General features: G+C 40.6%; 2 protein-coding genes across 9 annotated transcripts in view; both read right to left on the bottom strand.

Annotated features, from left to right (window-relative positions):
• Window positions 1–1,363: 1,363 nt before the first annotated feature.
• On the bottom strand, window positions 1,364–12,186 carry rpia (ribose 5-phosphate isomerase A (ribose 5-phosphate epimerase)). The gene is made up of 9 exons (XM_078277585.1): window positions 11,903–12,186; window positions 10,820–10,880; window positions 10,544–10,599; window positions 9,768–9,827; window positions 7,831–7,895; window positions 7,678–7,746; window positions 7,187–7,328; window positions 3,917–4,016; window positions 1,364–3,282 (listed from the first exon to the last, which is right to left on the bottom strand). The coding sequence occupies exons 1-9, from the start codon at window positions 12,101–12,103 to the stop codon at window positions 3,185–3,187; spliced, it is 852 nt and encodes a 283-aa protein (XP_078133711.1). The 5' UTR covers window positions 12,104–12,186; the 3' UTR covers window positions 1,364–3,184.
• A 1,486-nt stretch (window positions 12,187–13,672) lies between these two features.
• slc4a11 (solute carrier family 4 member 11) overlaps window positions 13,673–23,563 on the bottom strand; it is a 142,665-nt gene continuing 132,774 nt past the window's right edge. For 4 of the 8 annotated variants that reach the window (XM_078276759.1, XM_078276762.1, XM_078276763.1 and 1 more), the window contains exons 19-20: window positions 22,453–22,622; window positions 14,998–17,633 (exon numbers count right to left, since the gene is read on the bottom strand). In XM_078276759.1, the coding sequence (XP_078132885.1) occupies window positions 17,567–17,633; window positions 22,453–22,622 (237 nt within the window). In that variant the 3' untranslated portion in view covers window positions 14,998–17,566. Of the gene's footprint in view, window positions 14,407–14,997; window positions 17,634–22,452; window positions 22,623–23,563 lie in introns of those variants that run through there. The other 4 variants (XR_013503607.1, XR_013503606.1, XM_078276760.1 and 1 more) reach the window with 4 other exon arrangements.

Raw genomic sequence — 23,563 nt, 5'->3', positions numbered from 1 at the left:
CACAAAGCTTTCAAATTCATTAGTTGCGTTTTCACAAATATTCATGACCGCTGCTTTAAACAAAAAAACATTTGTAGCTGTACAGATAGTTGCTCAATGCGTATAGAAAACATTTGAATGGTTTTAGGGAGTATATAAGGTCAACTTGTGAACCCAGTTTGCTGTGCGAGACGTAAACACCTTGCAGCAGAATTGCTAGCATTTCTAGCGCCCCCAAGTGACCATAGAGGAGAAGGGCACAATCTATGTTTTTTTGTTTTTTTAACTGTAATCATTGGTTTTTAACATCTTCTTTGACATGAAACATACATTCTGTACTTACAAAGGCTTGGTTCATCCAAATTACAAAAATAAATAAAAATACAAATAATTCTCCGTTACCTCTACTGATGTCTAAAAGGGCTGCAACTAACAATTATTTTCATTGTCAATTAATCTGGTAAATATTTTGTTGATTAATAGACTGGTACATAGGATAATAGCCTATACCATAAGCCTAAGCCTTAACATTAATAATTGTCTGTAAACTGAAATATATTCATTTACTATCATAGATGCATCTGCCAACCTAAAAACACTATTAATTTATTTTCTGAAGATGGACTAATTGAATTATTGACTAATTGTTTCTGCTTTCGTATCTAGTTTCAGAACCAAGTATGTGTTCCACAAATTAAAAAAAAAAACAAGGAGGCATTACTGTTCTCATTACAGTTATGTATTGGTTGACAAACAAAATAGCACCTTCACAGCAAAATGATTATCACAGTGAATTAATAAAGAAAAGGAATAAGAGGTGTACAACAACTTGTATCGGACCCAAACTGGGCCATATATTCTCAATTAACTTTCACTTTGTCGACACCCCACTGAGGCGATACACCCTCAAATGCATCCAGTTCCATTTGATTTAGGGGAGTTAGGGGGAATTTGACTGAATAGTAGAAGTAGACTCAAATAGAATCGGATGCCCGGTACCTAATAACAGTGGCTTGTAGACAAATTTGCATTACATTTCCCAGATGTTCTCTGAGTCGCTCAGAGCTGTACATACAAAACACAAAAATTAAGTTTAAGGCATTGTGAGCCAAAAGCAGAGTGGACAGCTGCATTCCAAAGTGAATATATATCAAGTATTTGTTTAAAAAAAAAAAAAAAAGAAATAAGTTTTATTGTTCCTGTTTTTTTTTTTTTTTTGTTTTTTAAGACTTCAAAATATTTAAAATTACCTTGTGAAACATGACATACGTTCAAGGGTTTTTTTTTTTTTGGGAGCCGGACACTAATTCAACCAAACCATAAGGATTTATCTTTAACTGCTGCGTTTGATACATTTATTTATTGAAATGTCTTTCCTAAAACCTGATGATGCAGTTTTTAATCAAAATGTAGCACCGATTCTGAGTACAGTGTTCCAACAATAGGACCAGCTACATAATCAATGAATTTGGCTACATCTGAATAAAACTGCCTGCCAAGGCACATACAATGTACTTGTGTTGATGCTGGTTCAGATTTGAGCTACATCAGTTAGCAATTAACTGTGACCATTTTATAGCATAAGTGCCCATCATCATTACCTCAAAACGTTCTACACGTCTCTCTATAGCTACATTTAAAATTAAATTAGGGATGCACTGAATCCAGGATTCGGCTTCCGCCAAATATTGGGCTTTTTGAAGGGGTTCGGTTTCTGCCGAACCTTAGAAGTTTTTTCCACCGAACCCTACGCTTGCCCTACGCTGGTCGACGTAATGACAGCACCGTTGATTACGGGAAGGTGTTTACGTAGGTGGAGCGTTCAATGCAGCAGGCTGTGAGAAAGTGAAAATGGAACTTGTGAGCAGAAAAATGTGTTGTTTGGCAGTACTTTCAGTCAAAAGAAGGCCATTCAAGTCCAGCTACATGTTCAATCTGCAATGCCGATTTGTCTCATGGTGGCAAGGACCCTAACAAATGAAAAATACACTGCTATGGAAGATGTTTACTTCATTAATATGTTTACTGTTAACGGACTGAGGATGGGAGTAGGATTCGGTATTCGGTTTCGGCAGAATCTTAACCAGTGGATTTGGTATTCGGCCGAACCCCAAAAATCTGGATTCGGTGCATCACTAAATTAAATTGATGGCACAAGACCTCCTGTGACCAGATGGCTTGTGTACGGAATAAGAAATTGTAATGCAAGTAATGTACAGGGACAAAAAAGAGCCAACACAGTGGAGATGGGTACATGCATGACAGCACACATTCAGTGGTTTGGTTAAACAACTGATTAGTGTAACTGTACAGGAACAGCTGTTGAAACTCAGACAAAACCGCAAACATTTCCTAAGCTCGGTCTTCTCCCAAGAAATCATCTGGTCCATGGCAACCATGGCTATCATATGCTAAAATACAACAGCCAGGGAGAAGAACTCCCTTATCATGACTGAAGATCTCATTCATTTTTGGAGCTTTTTTTTCAGTTTAAATTAGCACATTAATTACAGAAATTAATTCTGTAAAGTATAACTTCTTGATGTTGTCGAATATAGTTCATATTACTCCTCTTTCTGTGATCTAATTAAACAAAATGACTTCAAGGCATATCAGCTTTCTGACTGCTTACAATGTCTTGAGCCTTCACTTGACGAGTAGACTTCTGTTATTTGCAGCAGCCTACAGTAGCAGATGGCAATAGCTTGACATATGATTATAAACTTTTAAATGTGTCTTTAATAGCATCATTTCTTTTGATATGACTGAAAATATAATCTCAAGGCACACCTTAGTTTCATTCTGCAACACTGCAGTGATTCACAGCACTTAGACATTTAGTCAAACCTGCTAATCACAAGAAGAGGCAACATTCCCAGTGAGACCAGGCAGCCAAACTGAGCAACAATACAGACGGACGGAACAACCACTAAGCATATCAGACGCACTTGATTTGACTCATCAGGCACTTTAAAACTCAGTGTCAGACGCATCACCTGCAGGATGAGGAAAAACCAAGTGATCCGCAATTGTATCTGTCTTTGAGATGTGTGAAAACAGCCCAGCTACAGTTTGGTCCAGTTCTGCAGAAGGTGCAGCTCTGTCCAAACACAGTCTGGGACCAGGTGTAAATCATAAACACGGCACTTGTGGGTAAAAATGAGGTCATTCGGGGAGGAGGGACGACCGTGAACATGGCAAACTCTTAGTTGACCGGAGGATCTCGAACCTGCACGCTTCCATCCTCCATCCCGAAGTAGGCTCGTTCAGCCATGCCGACGAAAAGCCCAGTCTCCACCACACCTGAAGAGCGCGCACACACACACACACACATGATGACGATGTGCTAGCAGCACAATATGCACAACAGGAAAATACTTTGCACATCTATTTCATGAGACAGGTGCGTTAGGAGAGGGGCAAGTAGGTCAAAAGTTGCAAACAAAGTCCCGCACATTGTCTAACTTGCAAAGATACATTTAATTGCAACGTCTCGATACGTTGAATATCACAAGACGATATTACTTGCGATAAATAAAGATATTTCAGTTGAATTTAAAACAAATGAAATCATTTCCAGCATTCTTTTATTGAACAAATCGCACATGGAATTGAATATAAAAAGCACCACAAGGAATGACAGTAACATTCTAAAGTGCAGTTTTCTGAGATTTTCTTTCAACCAACACAAAAAGTCTCCGAATGTCTTTCGCGATGTTTATTGAGCCAGTTAATATTGTGATGACGATAAAAAAAAATAAAAAAAAATATATATATATATATATATATATATATATATATATATATATATATATATATATATATATATATATATATATATATATATATATATATATATATATATATATATTGTGCAGCCCTACATTAAATGAATCTTTGAAAGTTAAACAGTGTTTGTTAGCAAGCAGCGCCTCACCTGGAATCATCTTGATTGCGGTGTTGACTTCCTTCCAGTTGTCAGCGTGCTCAAACTTCCAGTCCAGGATGAAGTTACTGTTGTCAGTGACCACAGGACCCTGAGAGCCAGAAAGACAACTCAGACCTCAAGTCACTTGCCAAAATCATTCACAAGTTTTTATATATAAAATCATTCACAAGTTTTTATAGCAGAGAGCTGCGAGCCAACTTCACAAGACAGATGTGTGTTTAGGGCACTTACTACACAACTGAAATGTTGTGATAAAGGGTCCGTCACAGACAAGGGACCACGACTGAGGTACACAAAAATGACACACACTTGTGTTAACTTCACTGAAAAGAGTTATCATTTGAACGTCGAACAATTTCCATTTCAAGGACTTTGTTCTCCAGTGCACTCGGACAATAGAAAGGTTAAAATAAATCTAGAAACAATAGTCTTATTTAAAACTGAATTTGGCAAAGTCTAGATAAATCTGAAGCCTTGATAAGCAGCTCTGGCTATTTTAGACCCTTTTTAGGGGGGCTCAGCCCCTTGAAAATTATAATAAAAACTTAAAAATCAATTTCAGTGCTTCAAGTTAGAGTTTGTGAATGTGTCTGTTAGTGACAGAAGAAACAGTTACAGGTTCAAAGGGCTTGAAATATTTGGTTTAATATCCTGTGCGTCTGTCGCCGATGCTATGCACCTGTAACCCAGTCAAGGAAAGGGTTAACAGAAACCTAGTGTTGGCCAATCAGAGGCTGAGTCTCTATCTGATCTGTCAGAGGAAGAGTAGGAGTGTGGTTGTGAAGTTTAACGTTGGTGGTCCCCAGAGAAGACATTGGTCATTTCATGGAGCAGATTAGAACCCAAATTAAAACGTAAGCAACTGAAATTGCTGAATGTTAGAACATTGTGTCAATTTGGTCGTTACGACTGTGACTTCCATCACAGTGTTAATAGTGTGTTGGCTGACGTTGTTGTTCAGTAGCTAGCTCAGATTATCAGCTAATGAAATTACTGATTTAGCAGTTTTGTTTTTTTTGCATGGCACTGTATCCGTGTCACATTCTCATTAGGGGCTGAGCCCCCCCCCAAAAGGTCTGATCCTAGAATCACCCCCGATAAGCAGAACTGACACATTCCTTTACCTTGATTAGGTGACAACCGCTTCTACGTGATTAAGAAATGATGTGTAACTATGAGGCAAATGTTGATTAAATAACACATCTGTGATAATCAAGGCTTCCTGGGTACACAAACTGGGACTTGTCCAGTCATTAGTACACAAACTGCCCCCAAAAGGAACAACACAAACTCTCCTTTCTCCTGCTGGATGCTGTTCATTTTAAAAGAACGGAGTAGGAAGTAAATCATTTAAGTTGTACTCTAAAGACTGTTAATGAGGCAGATATAGTGCACGTGTAGGTGTTCTGTTTGTCCTCTGGTTCCACTGTTCTCACAAGCCCTTCCCTACTGTAAACGGGCCCTGTAGAGTATTCTTGTGAACAAACAAGAGTTACCCTTACGTTTCTAACCAAAACTCGTTGTGAGACAAATGTGTTCAACGCACATAAAACATTTGCAAAGACAATTTTTAGGGCTGTCCTAACTAAATGAATCACATTTTTTTATCTGTTCTAAATGTACTTTAAAAAAGGGGATATTTTTCACATTTTTAATGCTCTCATCAACATGGAGTGTGCACAAATATGCTTGCTTCATGCAAATGTTTATTTATATTGCAACAATCCAAAACAATGACAAATAACCTCAAAGGTACTGTATGCTCAGAAAATCTGCTGAAAGCATAATATGGCGAACTCAAGCCCATCAAGCAACAACAGATGGGTACATTGACCTGAATGGAACATTACTTGGTAACACGCATCTGGTTGAATACTTGATGCGGATTGGTCAATCACTGCGTTCAGCAGCTATTTATGTACAACAGGCCGTTGCCATGGACGAAGTTCTGATCATAGATTTGGGCGGACCATTTTTAAAATCAATAAAAATCGTTTTTTTTTTTTAGAATATTATTTTGGGCATTTTAGGCCTTTATTTACACAGGACAGCAGAAGACATGAAAGGGGGGAATGCGTTGAGGAGTAAACCTCTATATATGTGCGCCTGCTCTACCAACTGAGCTAACCCAGCCACATAAAATCGTTTTTAAATCAATATTTGTGCTCATGCAGCTGATCGGCGGTCACAAAGGGAGAGAGAGGGTGGGGGAGACGGGGAGCGCTAACAGAGCTAATGGGAACTGGTCAAAGAGCATCAGTTAGCTCACTCACCGGGGAGAGCCGTGCTCATTGGCGGTAACGTTAACCTTCCCGACTGGGACACAGGTGTGCTCAGTGGGTAAGCTGTGTAATATGCGGAATGAAGTAGAGCGAGCCGCTCATTACTGCGAACTGAACACCCTTCTCGTCGGGTGCGCTAATCATGCGTACATTTGTTTTTGTGTTAACTCGTTTTTACCGCGTTCATTTTGACAGCCCTGGGACTCCTGGGTAGCTCACCTAGTAGTACAGCGTGCATCCCATGGACAGAGGGTCAGTCCTCGCCGCAGCGGCTTCAAATCTGACCTGCTGCCCTTTGCTGCGTGTCATTCCCCCACCCCCCCCCCCCCCTTTCATGTCTTAGCTGTCCTATCAAATGAAGGACTAAAATGCCCAAAAAAATAATCTTAAAAAAGTTTTTGACAGCCCTAAATTTTAAAATCACATTGTTTACACCACATCTACCAGCTTGCAGTCTTCTCATTCGCAACCTTTGCTCGCACATTGCAGCATATTTTGGCACTTTGCCCCCGCTTGTAGGTTAGTCAAATAGTGTGAAGCCAGTGGTAGAAATGTGAGCTATGTCACCGTCGTGCACAAGACAAACTAAATGGGAACACACTTACACAGCTCCATAGTGCTACAATAGGTCATAGAGTCCACAGGGTGCCAGAAAGTCCAGATACGTGTAGGTACATTGACTTGGTCGCCATTTTGGCCAATAATTTGGTCCAGAGCAGACTGCTGGTAGAGGTTCATTTATTTGCTGAAGAACAACTAGGCTCTTTTAGTTTTAAAAAAAAAGGTATCACCAGCCACCATTCTTAACCTGGACTTAGGACACCTCCCCCCCCAAGCCCCTGGAAAGAGAACTAGAAGAAACTAACTGTACTGTATGTAAACAGAATTTCAGAAATATACCCAATTGTGAAATTGCTGCTGGAACAGAGAGGTGTTATGAAGACAGACGTGACAGCAAAGCCAATCCTCCACTTACTGCTTTACTGACAGCCATCCGTAAGTTGGCCTCCCCTCCAAAGCGCTTGGCTATCGTCCTGGAGACGGGGACGTACGCCATGGGGATCACCTCAATGGGAACTCCCTTCTTCCACTGCTGGCCCAGAGCCTTGGAGTCCTTTCTGGGAGAGGAGAAGGAAGATAAGATCCATATCTGGGCGCACACACACAATTCACTTTGCAGATTAAACTACAGAGCCCTTGTATTCCATACGAGCGTATCCTTAGGTACACAATCTGCTGGATCAGAGTTACACAGACTCATCCAGTTACCGTGTTCATACAATAGTTCATGTGTGGAAAGTCTCACAAAAATATGAGACGTAAAAGAGACACGAAGAGTAGGTGATCTAGCTGTGTGGAAACAGGGTAATAACATTCAACAGTTCCACTGAAGTCCAACTTATTTCCTATAGCACAGAAAACCCCCGAGGTTCACTGTATAGAAACGTCTTTCCATAAACGACAAACCTGTAGTCAGCAATGACAACGAAATGTTTGGCACACCCGGCTACAATCTTCTCCTGAGTCAGGCAGCCGCTATGAGACAAAGAGAGGATGAGTGTGAGACAGAAATCAGGAGACACCGGCTCAGTTCTGCCGTCTGCGTTAAACAGCACTCACCCGCCGCCTTTTATCAGCGTGAGGTCTGCGTCCACTTCGTCTGCTCCGTCAATCGCCACATCCAGCTGTGTGGGAGGAATGTAAACTTATTACAGCAGAGAATAAAATAAAATTGAACAATCTGATATACATTTCAGAACAGTTTTTAAGTACATATTAACAACAGAAAGCAATTTTTACCAGTGTATCTTAATTGGGAATCAAATGAATGCAAAGAAAGTTACTTTATGAACTTGATTTTAAGATTTGTAATTGTTATTTATTTACTGTAAACAAAAGAAAAATGTGTGAATCTGTCATTATTGCACAATTCCTCCAAGTACCTAACTAAAAAACTTAAAAATCCCTATCCTTACTAGAGTCAATATAGTGTTTAGTAACTCCTAAATAATGTTGATTACTCGCTGACGTCCAGTGATCACCGGTAAATGAGACAGCGTTTGCAGCAGTTCCAGTGCGGCTGCTTTCTCCGTGTGGTATGTGTATGGTGAAACTACTGTCCCCCTCGACGGCAACGAGACAGGTCAACCGTAGTACGTCTTAAAGACCCGAGTCCTCTACGATGCTGACAGGTCTGCAGTTAGTTGCCACCCATTTAGCCCGCTAGCGGGTAGCATCACGTTAACTGTACTACTATGCTTAGCTCCGTAGGTGGAAGCTCAAGCTTGACGTGCTTCGGTGATATTTTAATTCGGCTTTACACAACGTGCATATGGCTTTTGACTACGAGCCGTCCAGGAGTTTTGGAAAATAAAAAGCGCATTTCAGAGTTATTGCTGCTGTCTTTCTCCATTATGCCTGCACAGGATGTGTTAGGAGGAAGTGGCAGCTTGATCACACACACACACACACACACACACACTTTACTCTCCTCCCGAGGGCTCGGTTCGTTTCAGGGACGTATTAGAAGTAGTTTTGTTTCGGGTTTGTTTACATGATGCTGGGCGCGCACGCCTCCATCACACAAATAACTACTGACGTAACGATACTTTCAGTGAGAGTGGTTTCAGAAGATTGCTCCCTATATAATCAACACTATGGGCCTGATCTAAGCGCCTGGCGTGAAGCACCTGGCACGAAGCACCTGGCGCAGGTGTGTTTAGGGTGTGTCCAAATCCACTTTTGCTGGTTTGACGGCGGAAAAAAAGGGTCCGTGTGCCTGGCGCATAGTTCTAAAGGGTTGTACTTAGTGTCTTCATTAATCAGAGTTGTGTTTTGGGCGTAACCTGCAATAAACCAATCAGAGATCATCTCCCATTCCCTTTAAAAGCCAGGCGCGTTTGGACCTTGGAGCATTGCTGATGGAGGATTTGCAACGTAATATTTTTATTTGTAATCTTTTGCATGTGTGTGTGCTGCTGCACTTCCCTGTGTGTGTGTAACAAGCATAGTGTGTGCGCGCTGTGCCAAGATGCTTTTTACCAAATTGCTTGTTAAAATAACAATGAAATGCTGTGTTATTGACTTTAGACCAGGTTTTTGTTGGTTAATGGCACAATCACTTCCCACTGCCTCAAGATAGCAATACACCCAGAATGCACCTGAACACAACTCCCTGTAAGACCAGCATGCCCATGGGCGCACAGATGGGCGCAGGTGCATTTGCTATTTAAACGACGTGGGCGCTGGGCGGGAAACTGACAACTGCGTCTGTCTTAAACTAGCAAAGACACTTGCGTCGGGCTTTGTTCTGCGCCGGGTGCGTGAGTGAATGATGGAACGGTTTGGAACACAGCTACTGGCGACACTCTGCCCTACAACAAACCATCCTCTAGATTTAGAAACAGTCAGCTCCACAATTCATGTCTTCTCTGCAGTTGCACGGGCATCATGTTCACAACTCTCAAATTCATGCTGACAGGGTTTGAGCGCCAACATATTGCGGCCCTTCCTCACTGCCACTGCTTTCAGATTTGTTTGCAACGAGCTCATCATACCTCTGGGTGCCTGTCCAGATCCGACAGCGTGAGGCCGTGCTGCAGAATCAGCTGACGAGCCTGTGGGAGGACAAGCCCAGAGATGGGACAACATGTGACCAGCAGGAGACCAGGGTTTCTGCAGGTTTCACCGTCAATTTTAAGACCATTATGAATGAAATTTACAACCCTTTATCACACATCAACTAAGCCCTAAATTCAGTATTGCTGAAGAATAAAATCTGTTTTGTGTCTGTGGTCCAATCCGAAAGAGACTTGAGGCAATAACACGAAAGCTGATAACAAAGAACTACAACGCCACAGAATAAAGAGCATTAGAGGTAGCGGTGTAGGACGTCGGAAAATGAAGACTTATTTAAGACCTAGAACACGGTATTTCAGCACATTTAAGACTTTTTAAGGCATAAAATTTTGATTTGGAAACTTTTTAAGACCCCGCAGAAACACTGGAGACATGAGACAAAAAGCTGATAAAAAAACCTGCAATACTCTTTGTACTTTTGGACATGTTGTAAAAACGGCACAAATACACAGAAACAGCTCTTATTGATGTTGGGAAATTTAGGAATGAATGCATCTTCTCTTGCAAGTCAAGCTGAATAATATTAACATGTAGATGTTAAAGACAAGAAAAAAGAAGAAGATTGTGTGTGGTAATGAAGCCACAATGTTGAAACACATGCTGTTGCCACTGTGTATACATCATTACGCCACGAGGATGAATACAATTCAAAGTCATGTTGGCCTATAAGTAACACTAAATGTTCCAGACTAACCTGGAAAGAGGTGGGCACACACACGATGTTGAGTTTCTCCTGACGCACTCTCTCAGCTGGAATAAACAGCATACACAAAGCAACCTTAAGCACGGCTAAGTGTTGCTTCTATTTTTTTTAAGAAATTCACTTGCAATGATAAATCAGAAAAATACACCAATACATACACACTGAAGCAGACTGAACTTTAAAATCAAAAAGTAAGCAATGAGCTTTAATCTTACTGTGGCCAAGTGTTTAAAAGACAAAAGTCAGTTGGTCAGTGGTTTCACTCACCTAATCTGTCCACAGCATAGACAATGGTTGATCCGCTGCCCACTCCAACCACCTGGTTGTTCTATGAGAGACAGAAAATGGGGTCAGCCCAGTGGTCCCACAGCCCTATATGTTCCCACATTTCAAGTGGGTTTTTTTTTTCCACTGAAAATTAGGCCCTATGTTCCCACATTTCTAAGCTTTTTCTTAAAATGAGGCCCTATGTTAGGGTTACATTACATCTGTAGTCCATTGCTACTGGATAATATTTTGGGTGTAATTGGCTACCAAACTGGGAGAAACGGGGGAAAAACTCTGATACAAATGTATGAAAAAGTAAACGTGGGAACATAGGGCCTACTTTTTGAAAAAAAAAAAAAAAAAAAAATCTTAGAAATGTGGGAACATAGGCAAGCTCCCCAGAAAACAACTCAAATTGATTTCACACCAGGCCTTAAAAAGTGTCAGGGAGCTCAAAAACTGCCATGAGCTGACACCGACTTGACTGGAGGTGTGTTGAAAGAAAGTGGAGAGCAGTACTGGAGATGTTATATTAAAGTGTATTTATGTGTTCATTGGGTTCTCTTTTCCATAGAGTTATACAGGAACACAACACATGAACACACAAGTCTTAAATTACAGCCTCGAAAATACAATTAAGTTCAAAATAAAATACCTTAACAGTTTCAACAAGATATCACACGCCTTGATACCCTTTTGTCCACTTCTTGTAGCTGATATTTCGTTACCAAAACTGTCCATATATCACGTTCCTGCTCTATCGCAGTTCAATTATATAACGTGTAATTGCAAACTGGCACTTTACTATTACACCATGCATAATACACAACACAGAATACAGCCGGGCCAAGCATGCATAACACTGAGCTAATTCCCTCTCAAACCGTGCAAGTTAGATAACGGCAATACATTAGCAAGCTAGGCTACATTACTGTCTGCCTCTGTTTGTATAGTGGCTAACTTAGCTAGCATGCAGCATCCGAGAATGTAGCTAAGACTACACATGACTGAGCTGCTGTAAACTAAAAGCTAGCAGGCTGTGGACACTTGTGGATATATTAGCTAACAGTGACGCTAATGTACCTGGACGTGGTTATCCACCGCGGCGTAAGCGGCCAGTTTCTTCGCTTCCTCTGCCATGTTGTTCGCGACGGACTGACTGAACAGACACACGTGTTTCTGGCTGCTGCTGCTGCTGCTGCTGAGAGCCACCAGCCTCCAGGATGCTGAAGAGAGAACTCCAGCTGCGAAGTTACTGAAAGAGACCCACCCCTGAAGTTTCATGACCCGGCCCACAAAGAGACGGACAGACAGGGCACACTTCCGCACCAGGAATCTAGCTAAAGACTTGGAGATCTGCGGTTATCTGCGCAGGTGCAGCACAGCAGCAGCCCAATATGGACGCATCTTATTATACATCAATGTACTGGACAAACAGAGGCTGCACTCAGAGAAGTTCACCTGTAGAGGAAGTATTCAGATCCTTTACTGCAGTAAAAGTACTAATGCCACACTGTAAAAAGACTCTAAAAGTCCTGCATTAAAAATGTTGTTAAATTACGAAAAAGAAGTAATCAATGCAGAAAAGAGTCCCCTGTGACTGTTAAATATGCAACTGATTCTTTTTTCTTTTGCTGACTATTTTCTCCATTAATTGAATAATTGATTGTTCGGTTGCTCTTATAGTCAAACTTTTCATACATGCTTTACTTAATTTGTAAAGTAACTAGTAACTAAAGTTGCCAGATAAATGTAGTGCAATAAAAAGTAAAAGATTTCCCTCTGAAATGTAGTGGAGTATAAAGTAGCATGTAAAACAAAAGAGACCCAATAACCTCAGAATTGTACTTAAGTACAGTACTAGAGGAAATGCAGTGGAGTTATATTCCACCTCTGCCCGTTTGTCACATGTTTTTTTGTGGGGCTTGTTTCTGTGTAAGATCTAAAAAATACCACAATGCATCCTGATGATTTTCAGAGTGGTGGAGCTGCAACTCTAAAGTTTGTCCTGAGGGTGACGCCAGAGGAAAAGCTATGGGGTCAGTCAAATTGAAAAGGTTCATCCCTTTGGGAGCATGACTGAGCTCAGCAATGATCACAACATTCATATCAGCTGGATTATGAGATTTATTGTGTGCAAAGTTGATATTTTGGCCTGAGGGTGGTGCAAGAGGTAAGAGTTAAGTAAAGTAAATACATTAAGAAAAGGGTTAATTCTCCAGAGAGCTGGACATTTGCTCGGTCAATCTTCAAATTAGATTTTGATATTTGTGTTGTGCACAACAAAGAGTGCAGTTGTCATTTCAGCTTTGGGAGGGACATCACCTTAGAACTGGGGCAGCCACTTCAACCAGTCTTCACCAATAGAGCCATGTGTTTTTAATGGGAAATGTTCCCTGTCCATCCTATGTTCTCTGTTGTGTCCTCTCTACTTTGGGATATATAAACACATTTGTCTAGAATAAAACATTGTTTCATTAAATTATAAAGTATTTGATACTAGATACCACACACCATTTTGGCTGGTACCAAAAAGGTTTAAAGGTTCGAGGCCCAGTGCTAGTTCCATTTGGGGTTACACTTGCTTGAAACAAAGTGTTATTTTTTTTTTTACATAAAGAGATGGTCTTGTTTAACAGCTCCACAACAGATTTGTGTCCTGCAAATTCACTGCGTAAATGTACATCTCAACCTTTTGTGATACCTTATAATGGAACAAAGTGTTAGTCAAGGGGGTCAAATATCTGTCCTGAATCCTCCTCTAAAGGCTATTAATATACACATCAACATTCTCAACATCTGGACAGTTATTCAGAGAATTTTTTGTGGTCAATACACACACGCACACACATATTTACATCACTACTACTTTTTATTTGGCAAACAGCTTGAGATAGTCTCTTTTTCAGTGTACAGTATATATGTGTGTGTGTGTATATATATATATATATACACACACACACACACACACACTATAGTAAACCAACACATTCTGTCTTATAACCATTTTTTTCTCATTTTTACATATAGCTGATCTTTTTGACAAAAAATTACAGATTCTGTTTGACACCTAAATTAGTATGCTATATAAAAACCCACACATCTTACATTCATGATTAGAAAAAGTAGGTTATATGAATTCAGGAAAAGGAAAGGAAAAACACCACAGTACGCAATTTCAAACAAATTCAATTAGGAGGAAGGGAGTCAAGGTTTCACAAATGTCTATCACTCTGAATCCAATGTTTAGTCCTCTGAGAGAAGTTTGCTGCTATTCCAAAATCATCAGTACAGAGCAGATATCAAGGGACAACACTACTGTCACATAAGAAGAATGGTTAAATCTCTGTACTCGGCCCAAAGTTAGAAACTAATACCATGCCATGGATTATAATGGATACTTGATAAAAACTAAACTTTGCATTGCAAACTGTACATATCACTTCATACCTCACAATCTCTCTCCTCTCTCACCAGTGCTGTTTTAAGCCTTAATCCAGAGATTATGCAAATTCCCCAGAGCTTCCCTTTCATGCCTTGCTATCTCGGCATGAGACATCTGTTTAAATTGGACATCTTTCTCACATCTGTAAGACAAAGTTGAACAGAACTGCATGAGGGAGCTGCCATTTGGATATTGGAAAAGCAAGTACTGTAAACCGTAATAAAATCCAGCACTGAGAAAGCCTTGTTGACAGGCATGCTTTTTTCTCCTTCTACTCCTTGATGTGTGCAATATTTGAATCGGCACAGAGCAGTTTTTATACCTGCCTGTAGGATGGACTGAAAAAAGTTTGTGTCTTAAAAATACAGCTGGCCTGTCTTTTTGGCTGCCTTCGCTGTGAAACTCGAATGTCACCAGTGAAGTTCTGTTTTTTTTTTTATACACAGTATTGCTGAATATTGAGCGTTGCATTCGGTTTATAGAGAAGTTACTGTTTCGACTTGCTACTTTTTTGTAATCGTAGGATACATGTCCATTGGCATCACATTGTATCAAAAACCCAGATGAGTCATGCTTTAAGCAAACCAGCGCTCGCTTAGAAATTTTCTTTTTTTGTTTTGTTCTTTTTGTACTGTAGATAACAAGATAATCTTTCCAGACATCTGGATTGTTACATGACAACATTTGCAAGCATTGATCTAATCATAACATCTAAATATAAAACAAAACCAGATTATTCTAGAACTCATCTTTTAATACTTGTTCACAAAAATAAAAATGAGATGCATTTTGTTGAATCCAAAGCTCACAAACGCTTTCTTTATCTTTATTTTATTATTTTTTTTATATTTTTTTTACCTTTACCTGACTTCCATCTTTACTAGCAATGCACCAGAACTGTGTTGGACTTTGCCATGGAGCTGGAAGGGATTTTGATATGTAAACACTGCGGCAAAGCCAGATGTAAGACGAGACACTCCAAACACAAGAATCAGTAACTGTGGAATGTAAAGGAGCAAACAGACAATTACAAACCACTTTCCAGTTCGGGATAAACATATACAATTCTCATTTGGTACTTAAAAGATAAACTGTCATCATGATAAATAAATATTGTATTTGAATTTAACCTAAAAATCTGTTTTGTATATTGCCATAATATATTCTAATATATTCATAATTTGATAAAGATTTCACTATATGATTTGGTTTGTGCTGTCGTTCTAAATAATTGTAATATGTATGTAATATATACCTGTGGAATGTTTTTTTTTATTTTTTTATTTGGTTGAGTAAATTAAACACCTTAAAAATGAGCTTCTCTAAAGAGCTGGCAGTAAGCTAGATGAAGGACAGACTAGTAATGTACACACACAAACACACACACTCCTTTGCCTGGTTAATGAACACTGACATTTGCTGGAATGACTTAGAAACTAAATATGCACGGGCACAAGAGTCCTTCGTAGAAAAAGGGGCATCACAGCTAAAAGGTGCAGGAATGTAAAGGTTTTAACACTGCACGATGACAGAATTACAAAAAGTACAGGTTTACTTTGCAGTGGCTTAAAGGAGAATTCCGGCCGATTTTTACCTGAATCTTGATCGCTATAGATCTCCGAGTACTGTCGATAGGAAAAAAAAACGAGCAAAATGGGTGCTAGCAAACTGGAGTTGCTGCTTGTTAGCTAAAATGTCAGTTGTCGGGGCATCTTATAAAGAATGCCTTTGTGCCTCTTAACAGACACATATGCAATTAAAATGTCTGTGCAACATGAACAGGGCCCTTACGTGACAACAAGATGCGTTTTCAACTCAGACACTGTGAAGAAACCGTTTAAATTCAATTTTATACTGTCACCTGTTGGCGGTGGTGAGTTAGCCGGGCTAACAGGCCCGACCAGCATCCTCGCTTCTGCTTTCTCTCCCGCCGCCTTCGTCTCCTGCCGCTGCCGACAACGATCCACGGAGTGCCGGTGGTCTGGCTATGTCCTCCAGAGGACAGGTCATGCCTTTGCGACGAAAACTTGAAGTTTATTTCCAAATGATGCCTGTGGCTTGCACAGTAATAGCGTTACTAAAGGCTAGCTGTAGTCTCGCGCTGAAGTCCCGTTGGAATTCAGTTGTTGCAGGAAATGGTAAACAAACAGGAACCATTTCTTTTCCACAGTAGATCAACATACATTGTGAACACCTCCGATCTTCACTCTTCACACACTACGCTCCGATCTGCACACTACTGTTTACCGACGGGAGAGAAAGCAGAAGCGAAGATGTCAGTCGGGCAGCTAGCTACCGACAGGATCGAGACAGGTGACAGTACAAACTTTGAATTTAAACGGTTTCTTCACAATGTCTGAGTTGAAAACGCATCTTGTTGTCACGCAAGGGCCCTGTTCATGTTGCACAGACATTTTAATTGCATTTTGTGTCCGTTAAGAGGCACAAAGGCACTCTTTAGAACATCCCCCGACAACTGGCATTTTAACAAACTGGGATCTCTGGACGTAACTGCAGCAACTCCAGTTTGCTAGCACCCCTTTTGCTCGTTTTTTCCCCCCCTATCGACAGTACTCGGAGATATATAGCAATCAAGATTCAGGTAAAAATTGGCCGGAATTCCACCTTTAAATGCAGTGTTCTTACCAGCTAATTCACCCACAGAAAAAAAGTATTTAAGTACTTAACACAGTGTAAGTATGCAATATTTCCCCGAATGACAGTGTAAAAACACAATGTGAGTGCAAAGTGTCAAAAAAAGATATTGTTCATACTTACATTGTGCCATTACACCTTTCTACGTACTCTACAATGTACACTGGCAGCATTTTTAATTACTTACACAGTATAAGTGAGTACTTTTTTAGCTTAACACACAGATGAATACACTTCAGTAAGGATATTGTAATCATATTGATATGGCGTGAGAGGAGAACGTGGAGGTATATATATGGCACTGAACAAGCTGACGGGGGTCAAACGGAGGTGAAACAGGGAGTTCTGGATGCTCCTGATCTTCGGTAGAACTTTCCCTCAGAGAGATGCTGTCTGTCCATGTTTGGAAATATTTCCAACAGCTCTCATCTCTCTTTCTCACGCGACTTCCCACATTTCCAGTGCTTCACCTGTAAGAATGTTCTTATCGGATACAAAAATCCAAACAATCGGTTATTCTCCTCTTTACTTCCGTACAGTGTTGCATTGAAAAATATCTTGTTGTTTTTTAATCCTCATTTCTTTTCATTTTCTTAATTCCAGACCCCTACTTTTTTGGTGGATCCAGAACTTGTCTCCATCTGTGGCTACATGTGTTGGGCATCCATTATGTCCAAGTATTTGGCCTCAATGATATGAGGAAGCACGTTGTTCCTAAACACAGAGCACACAAAATCCATGTAAGTCGTTATTTGTTAGACCGGCACTGAGAAAGAAAACTGGAGGAAACAAACCAGCAAACCATCAGAATGTCAGATGTTATCAGACCAGATTTATCACTTCCTTCTCAGCAGTACCAGGGAACAACAGATGGAATCAACGATACAGTGGTGGCTGATGGAAGTATGGCACTAGAGATCTGGGTGGGAACATGCCACATATACTGTATATCAACTACAAAATGATACACTTAAAGGTAAAATCTTCAAGTTGACATTAAATGATTTTTCTTTTTAATGCAGCAGAATTACAACTGCTGCTGTTGAGGCAGCACAAACGGCATTAGGGCAAACTTAGTCTCGCTTTGCCAGACCTTCCAGATCCAGAGGGTCTGGCTAGTCCACACAGCATTCTGGGATGGGAGAAAAATGTGCTCTGGTTTATTGGCATTTCTTTAAACCAATCACAATCGTCTTGGGTGGCGCTAAGTGCTGGACAGAGCCTTGGTACTGCTGCAAAATAGCCTCGGAAGGAACTTGTTTTGGTGGAACATGTGTACGTTCAAAAGTTGTTTTAGTTGTGCAACAGAAAACTCTGATTGGACAGATAGTCTAGCTAGCTGTCTGGATTTACCCTGCAGAGATCTGAGGAGCAGTTAACCATAGTCCTCACAAATCCACCAGAGTTTAGAAAGAGGAAGGTGACGGACATCCGGCCGAAAAGAGTGATATCCGGGGGAATTTCCGGCGGCAACGGAGCAATCCCGGAAGTGGAACATCGTGGATACAGACTAGGGCAAACTGTACATGATGATGGCTGCACTAAAGCTGCTCTAATCACCCATTGTATATGGATGAAATGACTAAATGTATGTGAAAGGTGCTGCTTAGTGGCAGTAGCTCAGTCGGTAGGGACTTGGTTCAAGTCCCCGTACGGACGAAGTACGGATTGTGGGCACTGCCAAGGTGCCCTCGAGCAAGGCACCGAACCCCCAACTGCTTGGGGCCCCTTTACTGGGCAGCTCCCTCACTCTGACATCTGTCCGTTAGTGCATGTATAAGGTCCTGTTTGTGCACGTGTGTGTATTTCGGGCCTGTGTGTAATGTGTAACACCAACAGAGTATAAAAATGTAGTTTCCCCTTGCAGGATTAATAAAGTCTTTTTCTTGTAGTGACAGAAAAATCACCCGACTCTGCATGTCCCCCTCAGCTCTACAGAGCATGTGAACAAGCTGATTGTTTTGGTTAACTGGTTTGGTTCAGTCTTTTTGTTGTGATTAGCGTTTCACGACGCAGGTGTTTCTAGCCACTGTACACTACCTGCCCAGCAGCAAACAGCACACAGATACAGGCAGACACTAGCTGGTGAACATAGTGGAGCATTTAGCCATAACCAATAGCAAATGTATAAGTTAATATGTCAACGTTGTCTGGACATTTTGCTGCAGTCTTCAAGTGCCCCGAAAAGGTGATACATGCTAGATCGGATCCGGATGTCGATGTTGTTAGATTTAGGCATGAGGAGTGGGGATTGGTTAGGGTAAGGTGATTCAATAACAGGGTAAGCCAATCAAAGGGAGAATAAGGCGGGCCACAAGGCACGTTCTTTGATGTCGACACTTCTAGCGGATCCGATCTAGCATCTACCCGAAAAGGTTTAAATAACAAAAGAGTTAGCCTTAAATTGCTCATATTATGCTTTTTGGCTTTTTCCCTTTCCTTTATTGTGTTATATATCTTTTTGTGCATGTTATAGGTTTACAAAGTGAAAAAGCCCAAAGTCCCCCCCCAAAGGGACTTACCATCTCCAACAGAAAACACTGTTCACAAACTGCTCCAAACAGCTCTATTGTAGTCCAGCCTTTACTTCAGAGACAAACGTGGTCACTTTGTAACACAGCTGCTAGCATGGCACTCCCTCATACTCTGCAACTGACTGGCTAGCAGTACTTACTGCGCATGTGCGACTCCCAACAAAGATGGAACAGAAGTGAGATTTCTCACTCTGTAGCTAAAACAGAGAGCTCAACACACAGGGTGAAAAGAGGAGCTGCAGCAATGTGCAGTACAACAAAAATATGGTGTTTTTTGAAAATTAAACCACATAAACCTATTCTGGTACAACCTATAAATACCTGAAAATGAGCATAATATGAGCACTTTAATAAGACATAAAGACTACTATAAACAGCAGTTGTCTAGTCTCGGGGTGGATTTTGCAGTTAGAAGTATTATTTGAGTGCTTTTGATACATTTAGCTTTGTGACACTGTGACATCATTGAACAAGCCATTCTGAACTGCCAGTTGGTGTGATGTAGGGCTGCACGATATTTTATTTCATCGTCTACATCGCGATGTGCACATGCGCGATAGTCACATCGCAGGACGTTGCGATGTTGACGCTACAACTTCTTTGCTGCTTGATAAAAAAGTAAACTTTCACCGTTCTCCTTTTCCATGGGGTTGTTATCGGAAGTGAGGCTCTCCTGTGTGTAGAAAAGTACCGTACACAATGATGCACATGCTTTTCCATGGGTAGTGAAGATACAGCAGTCAGTGTTTTATGTTCGCTGCAAAGACAAACTAAATCACCTAATTAATGCAACGTAATCACGACATCTCCCAGCCATTTTTCACCGCAGAAAGCTGCTACCAGCCAGGCTAAAGCTAACATAGTTAGCCTAAAGAAACAATGGGTCTGTCCCAACTAACGTTATGGTTCGGAGCTGCGACACTGGAAACATAACACTAATCTACAACAGCAGTCTGTTTCTGATATAACGTCATTTACACTGATTTAAGTGTTGTTGGATACACAGTTTGTTGAAGAGTGTGACATGCAGGCTCTGCATGCACAGCAAACCACCAATCACAATCAATGTTGATCAATTTATCAAACAACCAAAGCAGGCCCCGCTAGTCGACCACAACCTCAAATTTAGAGGAAGCAACATGCATGCATTATTAATATCATTCACTTTAGCCTGGATTGATGTTATATGAATACAATGGTGTCATGTCAGTCAACCAGTGTATTTCTTCCCAATTTCCCTCTCCAAAATCTCTTCAGAAGAGTAATCACAGAGCTAACTTGCTTTGGTTTTTGTAAAGCATTAAAGTTCAACAAAGACTGGTTCACATAAGAATATTTCCTTTTTCATTTTTATTTTCTTTGTAGATGCACTCCCCTACAAAATCACCCCAGTAGTTGAGAATGATTTAGTATTTCTAAATAGGGCTATTTATGTCCCCTTGTAAAAATATATATATTTATCGCAGGGGAAAAAAATATCGCAATGTAAGGTTTTTCCAATATCGTGCAGGCCTAGTGTGATGTCACCACTGGATCAGGCTTGCATACTAGATTTGGACTTTAATAATGGTATGTAATGTAAGGGTGTGGAAATGAAGCCCAACCAGTGTCTTTCAGTAAACTTGGGTATGGTGCTCTGAAAAAACAAACTAACAAAACATCATTTGCTTTAAAAAAAAACAAAAAAAAAACCCTAAGTCCCTTAGTCACAAAGGTGCTTCACAGACCTGCAAAAAAATCAAATCATCACAAAAATAGGAAAATACTAGTAAGTAATACTAAGTACTGGGTAAATAAAGTTGACTTGCTTTTTTCCAAATGAAAAAAAATCATTTTTTATTGAATATATTCCAAGTCAAGGAGTGCGGTAAATTATTCTGTGAATTTACAAATAACATCTATAATGCACAACACCCATCTGCTGTCAGTGCTGCAGCCACTGTTTTCCACACATTTTGTTTTGTGCAGATGCACTGCGGCACAAAACATTTGTATCTCGACAGCCAGATGTTTCCAAAAAGAAACACATTAGACACAAAGGAAATCAATTGAAAAATTAAATTAAGATTAATCAAGAAAACTAGAAATGTCAACTTTATTCCACACAGAAGGTATTGTTTAGAAAGATATGTGGTTATGTAGTGCAAGCATTTTGTGAGAAAAAAAGGGGTGAATCTCAACACAAATTGCAACAAAAACTCTTTCAACTGATAATAACTGTCTTCTCAATAGCATATAACAAGTCTAAGAGATCCAAGTGGTGGAAGCAAAAAAGGATCTTACTCTTTAAAAAAGCTCTCTCTCTGTAGGGATCCTTTCCATAATGTTGTCAGACACTTCTGATTCTGCGTCAACTCCACGCCGTAGCTCCTATGGCGTCGTGACCCTTTCGGAGTTCTGCATTAGGGTTGCTTTGCAGCGCGGTGCATTTCACCGCCATAACGCTAGGGGGTGTCGCCTGTGTCTGTGTTGCTCACCACCGAAACGGTACTCAGAATGGCAAACCCCATAGACATGTCATGCTAAAATATTAAATCTTATTAGTTTGGCCTTTTCTTGCTTGCTTGCTTGTAATACAAAAAAATCTTGTCTTAATGTAAGTAATCAACTGGGGAAGTTTCGTGGTAATATCTGTTGGTCTAAATATTTTCCTTATTCACCTGTAGTGTCTCCCCTGCGATGGGGCTGCAATGGGAAATTGTGGCATCAGGGATGTCAGTATTTTTCAATACTTTCCACCACTTGGATCTCTTAGGACTTTTTATATGTTATAGAGGAGACCTTTATGAGACTAGATCTGTTGACAGAGTTGTTGTTGCAATTTGTGTGGTGTCATGTTGCATAATGCCTGTACCAATAGAAACACATCCACAGATTCGCCCAGAGACAGATTCAGGTCAGACACAGCACTTGTTAATGTGTGGGCTGCTGAGAGGCAGCCTGGTTTAAAGTACTTGAGGAAAACTCATTTTCTGGGACAAAAGCGGCCGGGGTCGTACCTGATTGGAATTAGCATGACCATGAACAGAGGGAAGATCATCTTCATGTACGGTATGGGGTACATGCCAAACGTGCAGAGTACCAGCAGCTGCATCATCTGCAGGAAGGTGAAGTAGTGGATCTTCCTCTGGGGAACTTTGCGGATATAGTGGGTGGGCGGGTAAGACGTCTGCAGGAGGTGAGAGGATCAGGACAGATTAAAAAACAATCTACCCCGAGGTTCTTCTCCTCGCTGTCCTTGGGTCTCCTGCTGTCCTCAAAGAAATGACTCAGGGAAGTGGACGGCCCACACAACTATAAGAAGTGCACAGCGGCTTTTAAATCATAAATAGCATTTGGCTTTCAGTTGATGTTTTCTTATAAAGTGTATTTATAGCATGCACGCCAAGAACCCCCGGTTAGAAATTGTTCCCTCAATGATGAAACAAACGGCCTCGCAAGATAGATGGAGATCTCAACCCCCCCAATGTTGAACCCAAAGTTACACCCTTGGGTATGAACCTTAACAGCAATCAAAAATGACTACATACCTCTGTCAATAAAACTGTTTCCCAATCTTGCTTACCGCCTGCAATCATTTTGGAAACATGACTTATCTGGAACGTAGAGACTCAAGACTCCACAGTGGAGGCCTGTAAATGTGTCTCCTGAAACAAAATCACGTGTCGTCAGGATTTTATGTTAAAGCAGGGATTTTGATCTTGTCATCTACTTCTTGTTACTTTGAGTGAAACTCCGCACGTACATCATTCTGCACAGTGAAGCTCAAACATCCAAGTGAAGTAACTATAAGCAAAATACATTTCCGAGGGGAGGGGGGATATTACATTTTTAATGTGAGGTAACAGTTACCTCTCACTGCCATTTGGAGGCGCCAGTGTGTGAAGTGTACAGTTAAGGAGAAAGTCTTGCTTCCAGTAGCAAGGTTAAATCGGACACACAGGAGATGAGACATAAGAAAATAGATTCTTGTTGATTTCCTTTTTGAAAAAAAAAAAACATTTTGGTAATATATGGTTTTATATTTTAATGTGACGTGAGGTTCAGCAGGAAGTAAGACGGGTGACAGAAAGCATCTTTCTGTGGCTGATACCACACGAGAACAACAAT

Source organism: Sander vitreus, chromosome 20 (genome assembly GCF_031162955.1).
Source record: "Sander vitreus isolate 19-12246 chromosome 20, sanVit1, whole genome shotgun sequence".
NCBI lineage: Eukaryota > Metazoa > Chordata > Actinopteri > Perciformes > Percidae > Sander > Sander vitreus.
This window is presented reverse-complemented; position numbering and strand designations above follow the sequence as displayed.